Source organism: Rhincodon typus, chromosome 33, assembly GCF_021869965.1.
Source record: "Rhincodon typus isolate 14 chromosome 33, sRhiTyp1.1, whole genome shotgun sequence".
Lineage (NCBI taxonomy): Eukaryota > Metazoa > Chordata > Chondrichthyes > Orectolobiformes > Rhincodontidae > Rhincodon > Rhincodon typus.
In genome coordinates, this window is record NC_063364.1 from 15506461 (window position 1) to 15520656 (window position 14196).

Here is a 14196-nt window from a genome sequence, read left to right on the forward strand (position 1 = left end):
CTTCTTTTCATGCTGGGGTTTCAAAAATACAAGTACCACAGAAGCCTTATAATTCATGCCATAATCTCTAATTAGAAATCCTTCAGCAGAATGGATAGTAAATCCATCCTGCCTAATTATTCATGGAATCTGTTGTTAGGATGCTAATGTTTTCTTTTTGAGAACACCTTGTCCACATACACTCAGAAAACTGGGTCCCTGTCAAAAAATGGCGGTGCATTTCAGCAGGAACCAAGTGGACAAGATTCCACGCAATGGTTCCAAGGAAACATTTTGCCATTCTTCCAATCTTTGTAAACTTCATCCAAGAACTCTGCTGCTTGAATCTTCCACTAAAACCAGCTGCTCCTTCACCTATATGCTCTGAAATTATCCCCCAACCCCAAGAATTAAATTATAAAATTTTTGTTTCAATCATCCAATGCATTCAGAGGTGCTGAATGTACCTACTACCAATATGGACTTTAGGTTTGTAAACACAGTGCGCTCTAAATGGCATGATACTGCTTCGTGACGACTATTTTCAAGTTAGTTAAACTGGGGTGAAGTGAGAGAGATCTCACAATTAGAACAAAAATGGCAAGAGTTAACACAGAGATAGTAGGAACTGCCGATGCTGGAGAATCTGAGATAACAAGGTGTACAGCTGGATGAACACAGCAGGCCAAGCAGCATCAGAGGAGCAGAAAGCTGACGTTCTGGGTCTGGACCCTTCAGAAATGAACACAAAAGTTAACACAAGTTGTTTTGGCAGCTACTCAAGGCTTTACATGAGGTTAGCTAATAGCTACCTTCAAATGAAGCCCATGTCAGATTCATTTCCACCTAAAATGCATCATCTAGCACTCAAAAAAAAATCCAAAGCATTTCACAAGCTCAAAACAATGGATGTATAGCACAAGTTGTTCAGAATTTAATTATTTCAAGAATATTGGTTCAATGACTGTACTGCTGAAATATCAACCTTCCTTACCAAGCTTTGAAACTGTTGGGTTTAGAGAAGCTGCTTCTTCACAGGTGGGGGAAAATATGGCATTAAAACTTGTAGTCAGGTTTTGAATATTGCTAGTGCTTGCAAATATTTGGGTTTGAAAATGAGGCATTGGCTCAGGGAATGAATAAAAAAAGAACATGATTAAATAATTCAGGATCTTTAAAAAACACCCTAATGGAACGTGGATGTCACTGGCTGGACCAGCATTTATTGCCTGCCCCTAACTGCCTTTGAGAAGAATAATTTCTGGCTCAGTGTAAAAAAAAATACAGGATGTACAAATGACAATTCCTACTAAGAATACCAAAGATCTGAGAAACATATTTGGCTAGCTACTAATATGATTAAACACCAAGTGTGCTACCAAGATTGCAGAAAAATGCAAAACAAAGTTAACATGTTCCACATTTGCACCACAATTAAGTATAAATAACTGAAATTTAATAATTCCAAAAATACAAATATATTCATTATGCTGTAAAACAGACTGCCCAGTGGGCAAGTACTTTGCATTGTGCAACAGTGGCGGATATTTTTACTTGCTAACGTGATGTTAGTAGGGTGCGTGTATTACTCAATCTTTGACAATTGTTAAGTGATGACCGTTGGAAAACGATTGTATACTGATGTCACATTAGGCTTAACTGAAAAGTTCTGTTGGACAACAATCTTACCAAAATTCAGGTTCACACATGAAGAATGGTTTGAATATTGGGGGCTTTCAGTCCCCATAATTCACTGGCTTAGTAGGGTGGAGAAGATCACACAGGAAGTTAAGAAAAATACATGGAATGATAAAATTACACAGTTAGGAGTCATTAGATGCAATTTCTTTATTTGAGCTTGCAGGCACTGGCATTAAAATTACATTTAACTTCTACAAGAAGAAAAGTATATAAACCATTATTTCCACCCCTCCCTGCGTCCAGTAACCTTACTCGGAATAGGAGTCAATTCAGTTCCAGAACTAAAAGTGGCAATGGCAGCAATGAAACCTATTTCTTTTTCCAAGTTAACCAGCATTAAAAAGTCACACAAAGTTATAAGAAAAGCCTTTGCACCACCGTTATTAATTTTATGTAGTTCAGAGGTCCAAACTGTTCTGACAAGTGTAGTTTAGTCCAATAATGTAAATTTGCCTCCTCTGTCCATTGGCCAAGATTTGCAAGCATAGCATCATATAATGTTTATTCAGTTGCACATTGCTTTGTTTACAGTTGCTTTTTATACCCTACATTCATGAATATATCACGGACTCAGGTGCAAGTATCCTGGAGTGGAACAAGCAAATTTACACTTTGGACGTATAACAGCAATAAAAGATCAACGTAACTCCAACATACAAATATGGAGATTATTCTTAAAGTAAAGTACTAACAATTTCTAAATTAATAATTTTAAAACACATAACAAAAGTATTTACAACATCACTATAAATTAACTGTGTAAAGGAAATTATATTAGATTGGGCTGCATTTCAGTTCTCATTTCCCCAACAAGGTAGACTGCATTTGCTAAACCCCAAAGATCTGGAAGGCAGCTACTGTCAAACAATTCTTGAATAGTGTCCACATGGATTAAAAACACAGTTGAGTACCTCTGATGCTACAGTCACTAGGTTGTGTATTTTTTTAAAATACAAGATAAACTTAACCGTTTTGAAGGAGCCTGGTACAAATGACATGGAAACATTGCCCTTATTGCATTCACCAGTTTGAAATGCCTGCAGATAAGTCTAAACCATAAGTATTTAGCATCAACTAAGCCAGATTTTACACATTAGTGAGAGATCTCCCATTTTGAATTGGGCTGATATTTTTCAACACAGACTTCAAAAACTAAAAGCACAATGATTTATCAGAACTGGGCATTACAGTTTACCATACAATGTTTGTATAAAGACGTTCTATAAAAACATACTGCAAGAGATTTAAACTTGCAATTATATTAATCAATACCTAAAAGAATTTTTATGAACCTGTGTGACTCAAATTACATATTTCAGCAGTTAAGGTCTCAAAGTCCAAAGCTGCTTTAATGAAATTTTACAAGTACACACTAAAAGCTACTAATAAATTTTCTGGGAAAGAAAACTTGACAGCTACAAAAAAACATCAACAAGGACATGTCCAGCTATGCAACTGCAGAAAGGCATTGATGGCAATCGAGGGGAAGCCAGTAAGATGTAACTGCTGTCCTGATGAAAGGATTCATTGAGGCAAACAGCATGGGAGATAAGTTAGAAAGTCTGCAGAAAATTGTCACATTTATGAGTTATTATTTTAATTTAAAAAACTGAAAGATTCATTTTCATGTCATAAGGCAGCCAGAACACTATGACAGCCACTCAACAGTCACTTTAAGTGGGATCTCAAATGCATATTAATATTAGAAAATATGTAAGACCCCAGTTTAATCAAAGGACTTAAATAAGAAACGTTCACATTTTATTAATTATTTCTCAGAAGTGGAAAGTGCAACTGCTCAAGGTGTTTATTATGCAATTACAATAAGAAATCTTATTTGACTAAATTATTTATATATTGCTTTGTGGCTTGAAATCTGCAAGTCTAAGAAACAATTCTATGTAATGAGATATTAAAAATTATGTTTGTTAACAGATGGAACAAATGTTTGAGCGGTAAATTTTTGGAGAAGAATATTTAAAGCAGTAATTGAAAAAAAATAATTGATTTGTAAAGAGACAATCATATTTTGATACATGCTATTTTATACTGCTTTACCCAACTAGTCTCTAGCAAAATACACTCAACAGGTATAAACAGCCATCAGCATCAGGGTGCTCTCTCATACCCACAGCACTTCCAAATTTTGGTAATTATAATGCACCTTCTGGTACTCATAACTAAAATAAACCAACCTTGATAACAAAATAAAATTAAGACACATTTGAAGAGTCAAGTCTAAAATTGATATTTAAATAGGGTTTTTGTCTCCTGCACAAACTGTTTGTACAACAAAGCAAGCCACTGTCAGTCACAAGCAAAGTACATGTCTGGAGCTATTTACCAAATATGTAGCAAAAAATATTCAGTATAATTTTAAGCAGCTTTATTCTTCCTGATACACACAGTTAGCTTGGCACAAGAGTACTGCAGTGTGTTTTTTTATAACAATTCACTGTTACATATTCTGCAGTCCTTGCCTTTTAATGTCTACCTTGGTAAGCAGAATTAACTGCTGAACAAAACATACATGCCAATACAAAGAAAGCATTACTTAATACAACGTATCCTATTTTCTACAGTAAAATGAAAAAAATGAACTGCACTTTGGTTTACCATGTAACCCATCCTAAGTGATCTACTTCTAAAGACTATTAAAAGAATATGCACTGGGTTACACCAACAGCAGGATTATGTCTTTTTGTACATGACTGAGGTCAGATTTTTCTGCACAGCTGCACACTGGCATAATCTCATGTAATCTGTAATGATTCCACTTTCACTGAAAGTTTACTTAGGTAAGCTAAGAGCCTGGCAAGTTTACACCTATACAAAGGTGCTTAATTTTATACAGAATTTTCAGTCCTTTCTATTCACATGCTATGTTTATGACAAAGACAGGAATGTGAACTCTAGTCTGAACAGGATAAGAATATCAAAGCCTATAACAGTACAAGTATGTGTGTGCTTGGTGTGTATCTGTCTGTATCAACAAAGTTCGGTAAGATTGTAAAATGCCCCACCCAAGACTTCAGCTCTTATTTTCTTCTAGATGTTCTGAGCTCATGAGTATTGTGCTAGGACTGGTCTCTTTAGTAGTTTCCTCTACATACTCAGAAGCAGTTGCTCCTTTTTTCTTAGTGGAGGTCACCACACTCCCCTTCTGTAGAATCTCAGTAGCTTCATGCTCTAAAACCTCAGATGGAGTGAGTGGCTCCAGCTGGATGCTGCCCTGCTCACTCGCATCAGAACCAACAGCTTCTGGTTCATCCTTACTCCTAAAAAACTGTTCAAAAGAAACATCTTCTTTGGGATCCTTATCCTGTTCTACACTTGCATCATCACCCTTGTCTCGCGTACAGTTTTTTTCATCCCCTGTACGTTTACACTTCTGCACGGTATCCTCAAGGGTTTCGCAATCTTTTGTTTCATCACAAGCAGTGCTGTCCTTAAATTCATCTTGTATTATGTCTACATTATGATCAACTGAATTAAAACTTTGAGCAGTGCTAGAAGCTGCTGGTTCTCTATCAGAGGAATCATCTTGTACCATCTCCTCAGTGTTGCTTTGCTTCTCTGTACTCAATTCAGATGACAGACCATCTGTCGGTTTCTCAGTGCTTTCATTGCTTTCTAGATTTTCAATCAAGCTTATTTTGTCTTCATGATCACTTAATTTGTCACAATTTGATAAAGGCACAGCTTCCACAGATGGACACTCAACCTCAGGTTTTAAAGGCTGATCAGTCTTCTGTTGACTTCTGTTGACAGAAAATAAAACTAACATTCAGTATTTTCAATAGTACAACCAAGAACTTACTTTCAAGTTATGTAGTTTTCTTTTCAATTTAGACGATTCTAAAACAATGGACTTTCAAGAACTGAATGAACCATATACAATCTGTTATTCACGAATTACAAAAAAAAACTTCAATTACCCATCAGAAGATAAATCAATTTCCAAACTTTCTGCATCAGCCAAAATGGGAGATGGTTGCTCCTTCAAGACAGACAAGAAAAGAAAACTTTTAAAAACTTTAAGACTGCCGTATCTTTTGATTATCATTTGATAGGAGAAGTATGCCCAATAATTGTCATTTTCTGACAAAATCTAAATTAATCAATAAGTTGAATCAAACAACATAAAAATAGAGCAAAGGAGGGCACGAATACCAAAAATATGAATTATCAAGCAATTCAAATTATCAGAACGAGCAGTCGAATCTGAATTCAGAAATTGCACGGATTCATTATTTATTTTTTGTCCATCACTGACCGTGTTTAATCAAACAATCATTCAAACATGGAACAAACAGACCCAAGTATTACAGGAATTAAGGTACTCATGTACCAGCTGTAGCATTATTAACAACCCTCAGTTGCAAAATAAACAAACAACTTAAATAATGTTTTAAATTACTTTTGATCGGCTTATCATTCTATTCTCCCAACATTTCCTTTTGGGTAGTTTCAATTTTACTTTCCCTCAGACCTCCCAAGTAATGTAAGTGGTTTAGTGATTCGCTTTCTCAGTGCTTTTTTTCCATTCATTTTGGACATAGAGCAAATATAAAAAGTTTTGTCTTCCTTGCAGATTAGTTATCTAGTCAATCAGAAGCACCACATCATACAAATGACATAATTGAAGAGCAGGCAAGACTGAGCCTACTTTTAGCTTGTAAAGTCATATCTGAGCTGAAAGCAGCTCTCTGGAGCATAAGCATACTTATCAGTGGATCAATCATCTGATAACATCCTCACTGTCTGACAACACCCACAAAAGTAAATCAGGCAGAAAATTTCAGACTAAAAGTCAATTTGCAGGCCAACTGCATTGAATCATTGCAATTTCCTGCAATTTTCCAGTGCTCTAAGAGCCAATAACTGCACGCAATCTTTGAAAGAACCCTTATTTTGGATTCTCCTATTAACAAATGTGTCTGTTATCTGTAATAGAGCTATTTACAATATATTTCGCATACAAGTAATATTCTACTCGGCAGCATATACGGGTCTGATAAGCACTGTAATGGTGCAAAACGTTGAACTTACCTCAGATTTCTTCATTTCCTCAGCTACTGCAATGTCCTCATTTCCCCTGCTGAGTCAACAAAATATTATTAGCTCTGATTTTTTTAAAGATATGGTCCCAAAATTATATAGAGAACTGCTAGTTTAAAGATCAATTTCCATGACAATGTCAATTGTTTACATTTTATCAGACATAGTAGCATGCAGCCGAGAAATCAGAGCTTTTCTGCAGTTGCTTCAGACCTGAGCTCTTTATTTCCACTTCCTTTTTTTTATGCTCTTGCCCCCTTCCTTATCTATTCTTTTGTCCAATTTATTAGAGATAGATATTAAATGCTGGCTTTGCCAGCAGCAGTCACATCCCATTAACAACTGAATAAGTCCTTTATTCATTCCACCCCTAATCAATCCCTTCACTTTCTATAGTTAAAGGGATCAGACTTGAATGATCTGGGACACAGTTAACTATGCATCACCAGATACCATTGATGTTCATATTGCAGATGCATAAAAAGGTTTTTGCCCTAAGGCCTTCCCTACGACACACACTTTCCTGCGCCCACCCCCTCCCAAGTTAAAATCAGCACTTCTGCCTTGGGCTGAAATTTAATCCATAAGTGTTGATAGCATTCCTGCTTTAGAAGTTCCCAAACTGACTGCACTTTCCATCATTTCCCTACTCATGTAGCTACTTGGATTCTCCTCTGGCAGAATTCTACTCCATTGAACACTCTGTTCCATTCCTTTCACTGTTGCTTTAAAAATATTCCCCACCGATGTTTCACCTCAATATCAACCACTTTTCTTCCTTCCAATCTCTGCACTGACCAAATACTCAAACTGATAGATTTCAATCTCCGAGTTCACTGCCGTCCAGTCGTTACTGTAACTTTTTCTATTGTTTATAAACTCATTCCATGGGTCACCCCTCAATCATTTAATCTCCCATGGCCATTCCTCACCACATACATTATCCTAATTTGCCCCCACACCGGTAACTTGACCTCCTAAAGAGAATCATCTCTCAAACCTTAAGCTACACAGACTTTGGTCTCCTGTTCAGAATTCTTCTGAAGCTGCTGACTTAACACAACCAATCCTCACATCCACCTAGGAAACCCTTGTCCCTGGCAAAAGCTAAGTGTTTTTGACATCAAAGCAATATTTTTACAGAGTGCATTATCAAGGAATCCTAGTAAAATTGAAGTCAGTGGGAATTAGGACAAAATCACTCTCCTGGCTGGAGTCAGGCCTAAACAAAAGAAAAATGGTCATTGTTATTGTGGCCAATCATCTCAGTTGTAGGACATTGCTGCAAGTTTCTCAAGGCAGTGTCTGAGGCCCAACCAACTTCCACTGCTTCAATGAACTTCTCTCTAATGCAAGGCCAAAGTGACGATATTTACTAGTCATTGCGAAGTGATCAGTTCCATTGGCTATGCCTCAGAAAATGAAGCAGTCTATTACAGAATTCAGGAGTCATCAAGTGGGAAGTGCTTGGCAATAACCAATACCTCATTGCCCTCTCTGTAGAGAGATGGTTCACTATACTTTTCTCTTTGGCCACCTCTCCTCCATTGGACAGTTCAGTGGAATTAACCTTGTTCAACAGAACTTGCTTGATTTTCTTTAAAAATTATTTCCATTTCAGGTGAATTATTAATTTGAGAAAATTAAAATTCTGTTCCCACACAAGATCCTTGTCAGAAAGACAATATCTAAAAACTCTGTATTGACAAAAGTTTTGGAAAAACAAATGGATATAAATTCTAAATAGAAAAAAGTATGGAAAAAACATAGCAGGCTTTCCAGGGTCCATTTCCAGTTATTTACAATGTCACATATTCCAATAATATGCTGTATTGATACACCTCTGATCAATAATTCAAGTAATTCCAGTAAGTTAACACATTTTGAAAAGAAACCCTGCAAACGTTCTGCACTATTTTGCTATGTAGATCAGGACACAAACATCACGTTCAAAAATAATGTCCATGAAGGAGTAAAGTTTGCAGTGCATTAACTGGTTGATATGCTGAAATCAGTTTTGCACCAAGTTACTTCTTTACAGAAGAATTTAGAGATAAATCCTAAATGGTACGCTTTCAGAACACATGGGTCCTTGTATACATCTACAAAAGATTATAATTTTAACACATTTAAATACTGTCACATGTTAGCATTCTGAGCCAGTCAAGTCCCAGGTTCTACTTCAATTCTGCAGTAAAAAAAAAAATCAGCTAATACAGAATTATTAGAGAAGCGATATGTTCAATGAATATATCCAATAAAAACATTCAAGTTTGCCAAACCCTTGCACCTTTTCAAACATGCAGGAGCATGTAGTTATTTAAAATATTTATATCAATTCTGTCAAATAAATGAACTTTTCTGGCTTGTCAAGACATTCAAAAGACTGTCCTGAAGTCCATGACTACCAGATTAAAATGGTCAGCTTGCACATATTTCTATCATAGCCACTGAGGAAATCAATTTAATGAAACAAATGCAAGATATAGAGGAATACTCCTGGGGAAGATCTGGAAATTACTTTGTACTTGAATAGAAAATAAAAACTCCTTGTTCTAATTTTCTTACCTTTGTTCCTGAAGGGAGTGATCCATTAATATGGTTCAATATGCACAATTTCTTGCCTGGGTGGCCATATGAACATAGGTAGTGAGATTTTGCAGCCAATTTGGCCAAAACTCAATCCTGTCCTTGTCAGATGTCTAAAGCAACATATTTTCCATTAGGATAGTGTTCAGAGGTGGCAAACCTAATTTTCTAGCCCACATCCCACGCACCCCCCCACCCCAGACCTAGAGGAATATGAAAGCCAGAGTATCTATTCCCCACCTTGACAAAAATCAGCTGACTCAGCAAAAATAACAGCCTGAACCTGGAATGTTCCCCCAGTAAAGAGGTCGTGGGTAGGGTACCTAGCCTTTGTTTAAAATACAGGCAACTAGAAAAATAAACTATCCACAAGGCAGGCTGGGAAGAGGAGAAAAACCTAGGCTGAACGTCAACCCACTTCCAAGTGAATCTCACCAATGCAAGCTCAAACTGAGTCCAATCAAAGGTAAACCATGGTCAGTTAAATCCACCTCCTTTGGCTCAGACCAATCTCCAATCCTGACCGAGCGATCAGGACTTGGGGCTAAGTCTTTTTTTCCTTTCTAGCTCTGCTTCTGAACTGAAAAGCAAAAAAAGAAGTTTTATTCATAAGTTCAGCATTTTAACGGATATTTTTTGTCAATGTATTTATTGCTTTGGAATCTTTTCTTAAAAAAATCTGATGTTTGCTGCTGTGCAAATGTAATTTTCCAGAAATCTGCTTCTACCCACTCAGAAAAACTGAACTGGGGCCTTGCTTGTGCAAAGGGTCGGCAACTACGGTTTGTTCGATTCCATACCTCACACTAGCAGTACACTCAGCAACTGAACCATCAGATGGGCTGCATAGCTTTTAGTATTATGCGAAAAGTACCTTCACTTCCCCTGAAAACAGAGCAATATCTGATTCTCAATGCAAAGATAGACTGAGCAGTACCTTTTAGCTAAGCCAACCAGAATATACTTGCATTTTAACAACAGAATACGAAGTGGCTTTGTGCCACTGAATTTATTTTAAATTTAGAACAGCTGTACGTTGGTTTGGTTGTAAAAATACCAATTAACTTAGGCATATCCTTCATTTTTTAAGATTAAATTGGAAGTGTGGATAAGGATCAATGAGGAATTCTACTCCTGGCTGGAATTCAGAGACCTTTAATGGAAGAGTGTGGATATGGATGTTGGGTTGGAAAGATAACCAGGTAATATCCCACCCGCACTTCTTACAGGTGCTTAGCTTCCTTACATTGAATTGGTAAGCGGGCCTACGAATGGTGACCTAGTGTGCTGTTCTATAAAGGAACCTCATTCCAGAGGCTGCCTCAAACACCAGTCAATGGGTTCGGGGTGGAACTATAGAGAGACAGGCTAACAAAAAATCAGGCAAGAAGAAAAAAAAAATCTAACATATCGTTATCTTCTTAGACAATACCTTGAAGATACTAAGATTTTAACATTTTGACTTTATAAAGGGAATACTTGATGAGGCTGTATATGGTGGAAGTGAAATGTCCTCAGTGTGGCATAGGGATCTTAAGATTAGTTTGCAACAGATCCATTTACAACTGCTTCACAGGCAACTCCAGAATCAAATAATCTATTGAGAATTAATCAGTACTTTGATTTATGCAGTTAAATAACAATGATAACGCCTAATAGAATGCAAAACTTTCAGCTGAGGACTTGGACATGAATATAGATGGTTTTATTAGTAAGTCTGCAGATGATATGAAAATTGGGGGTATTGTTGATAATGAGGAGAATGGTCTCAGGCTACAGCCTGATATTGCTCAGCTAGTAAACTGGGTAGAGCAACGGCGGATGTAATTTAATCCTGATAAGAGTTGCATTTTGGGAGGTCTAGTATGGGAAGGATATATACAGTAAATGGTAGGTCCCCAGGGAGTACTGAGGAACAAAGCGACCTTGATGGAAAAGTCCACTGATCCCCGAAAGTGTCAGCACAGGTAGACAGTATGGCAAAGGTGGCATATGGGATGCTTGCCTTCGTTAGCTGGGGTGTAGAACATAAAAGGTAAGGAATTCTTGTTACAACTTCATACAAGATTTGTTAGGTCATAGATGAAATACAGTGTGCACAGGAGATTCACCTGTCCATTATAAAGACACACTAGATTGGCTGGGTTTGTTTTCCTTGGAGCAGGGGTAGGTGGGAGGTGGGTGGGCAGAAAAAGAAGATCTGACTGAGGTATATAAAATTATGAGAGGCAGAGTAAATTGTGAGAATCTCTTCCCCATGTCTAAGACCAGACAGCATAAGTTCAAGGTGAGGAGCAAGGGATTTCAAGATCTGAGAAAATATATATGGAACTTCCTGCCTGAGAGGGTGGTAGAGGCAAATACTCCCACAACAATCAGGAAGCAAGTTTTTGAGTAATCAAAAAGCCAGGGCATTGAAGGCTATGTGCAGGTAAATGGGATTAGTGTAGTTTGGTGTTTGTTGGTTGTATAGAAATGGTGGACTGAAGGGCCTATTCCTATGCTGTACAATTTTACAATTCTCTATGACAATTTGTGCTTCTGGGTTTCATAATCTGGATAAGGCATCATGTTTTCAAGATTGAGAAACTTAGAAATAAACCATTTTCTCCAAGAGAAAATATGATGCCATTTCAAAGATAATAAATTCAAGAAAATTCCACTCACCTTAAGGAACCATTCAATTCTTTCCCAATGCAAAATGTCCTCCTTTAATACATTCCTACTTCCTGATCTAAAGAAACTAATCTGATTTGCACTACCTAATCAACCTGAATGAACGTAACTCTAATGGAAGTGATAAATACATGGTAGTTCCTCATGAGTTCTGTGTGCAGAATATTCCTGTGTGTGTGTGTGTGTGTGTAGGGGTTGGGGGGAGGGAGAGAGAGCGAGAGCGAGAGCGAGACAGAGAGAGAGAGAGAGAGAGCACGCGAGCAAGAGAGAGAGGTGGTAGCATCCGAAGAGACCTGTGACATGCGAAACAAGGTTTGTCCTGCAGCCGTACATGTCCCTCAGTGACAGGAGGTCCCCACCCTCTGGAGCTGCAATCCAACCTGATTGGCCAGCAGCTCCAACAGTCTCAGCAATGTCAAGACTGCACGCTGGCTGACAGAGGAAATCCAATGGAAAAACAAATCAGGATATCAGGCAGGCAAAGTTTTGTTATCTTGGGGAGGGGTTTTAAAGTTTGTGCTGGTTGCCCAGATGCACAAAGAACACCATTCAAAGATAGCACCTTTTTTCCTTCCCATGGTTTTAGTAACTTCACAATAGGCTGCCAACCCTCACCAAGCTGATCATACCAACAGAATCAAGACACAGGGATAATAATATGAGGTCAATCAGCTTTTAACAATTTCAGTTGATGCTTTTAATAACAAAGATGGGAAGACTACAGATTTTGCCACCTAACCATCCTCTATATTGTGGGGATGATCTCAGGGGTGGATGGGAAGTTGCAAGAGTCAACCCCTGCCCAATTTTATATGACCACACCCCGCCCCCCCCATGAAATCACAGCCGACTGATGCATGCAATATGAAGCCTTATGACTTAAATAGAACCCACATTAGAAATTTGCATATATATTACATGTAACTGAAAACATGGGTGAGGATGACATTTGGCACAAGTTTCTTTCTTAACTGTATTCAAAAAAAACTTCAATCCAACAAAAAGAACCTTCTCTTTCTCACATTCAGTGTCAAGATTTCCTTATTTTCAACATGAGAATTTTCTATTCCAATTTTCAAACAAGTCCCTAAGTGGTCACTAGTCACCAATGATAAGTTAACTAAAAAGCAGAACTGATAATGGAGCATGGTTGACATTTTGACTAAATTTTCAATAATCATGGCCTCTGGCATAGGCAGATGCACACAAAATGCACAAACACATTAACGTTTATATCATACTTTGGAAAATCATCAAGACATGAACCCAAGACCTTTTGAGATGAAGGATTACCAATATTGAATGGAAGAGTTTGTCTCTGTGAAGGAATTGGAAGAGATATGTTCAGATTATACTTCAGTCAAGTGATGGTCAGATTTGTTTCGCTTTGCAATAAAAAATTAAATTAAGCAATTCATACTGTTCAAATGAGTTGGTCCCTAGAAATGTAATGTGCCGTAAATTTGAGAGAAGGGGTGAACCAGCTTCCAATTCTTTCAGTCTCATCAACAGGTGTTGACAAAGTTCAAGCTCTTTTTAAGAATCTGCTATACTTTCCTTAAATTTAAAATCTTAGTTAACTGTCGTACCTGTAGGCAATAAGGAGGCAATCGAGTCAGAAAAGGAGCAGTTTTATTACCCACTAAACCAGAGCAAAATAATAAAGATTTGACATCAAGCATACGGCTTTCATGCAATCACTTGCACCCTCTCACATTCAGGCACAAGGTTAAAAAGGGGATAGCATCCAGCAAAAAGGGAGCTAAAAAAAGGTATACTTTAAAGTCCTTTGAGCATAAGGTTTACATCTGGTTTCTTGGGTGCTATCAGCTGTAGCAAATGTTAGTTAGTTTCAAGTTCTCAGTTCCGTGATGCTTCTTATTTTAGGCTGTTTCTGTGTAAACTGGGCCAGTTGTTTTGGAGAACGTGAAGACGCAAGGAAGGAGGGGGAGAGAATGAGAGAGAAAAACAGAGACAACAGTTTCCCTTTCAATCATCTTCTTGGAACCTCCCCTGATATATTGGTTCAAGTAGGCATTTCTAAAGGTTATTTTTAAATGGGGTCAGTCTGTGACAGCCATGGTGTCAACATCCCATAATTTGCATCTGTTAATTTCTTCCCAGAATGTCAAAGATTTTGATGGTTGTCTGGATTGTAGGGAGTCTCTTTTCATATTCCCTTTCTCAAGG

General features: G+C 37.5%; 1 protein-coding gene across 6 annotated transcripts in view; it reads right to left on the reverse strand.

The window, feature by feature from the left end:
- Positions 1-1809: 1809 nt before the first annotated feature.
- LOC109920956 (zinc finger protein 280D-like) overlaps positions 1810-14196 on the reverse strand; it is a 108484-nt gene continuing 96097 nt past the window's right edge. For 4 of the 6 annotated variants that reach the window (XM_048615782.1, XM_048615784.1, XM_048615779.1 and 1 more), the window contains exons 18-20: positions 6733-6781; positions 5619-5680; positions 1810-5441 (exon numbers count right to left, since the gene is read on the reverse strand). In XM_048615782.1, the coding sequence (XP_048471739.1) occupies positions 4712-5441; positions 5619-5680; positions 6733-6781 (841 nt within the window). In that variant the 3' untranslated portion in view covers positions 1810-4711. The remainder of the gene's footprint in view (positions 5442-5618; positions 5681-6732; positions 6782-14196) is intronic. The other 2 variants (XM_048615785.1, XM_048615783.1) reach the window with 1 other exon arrangement.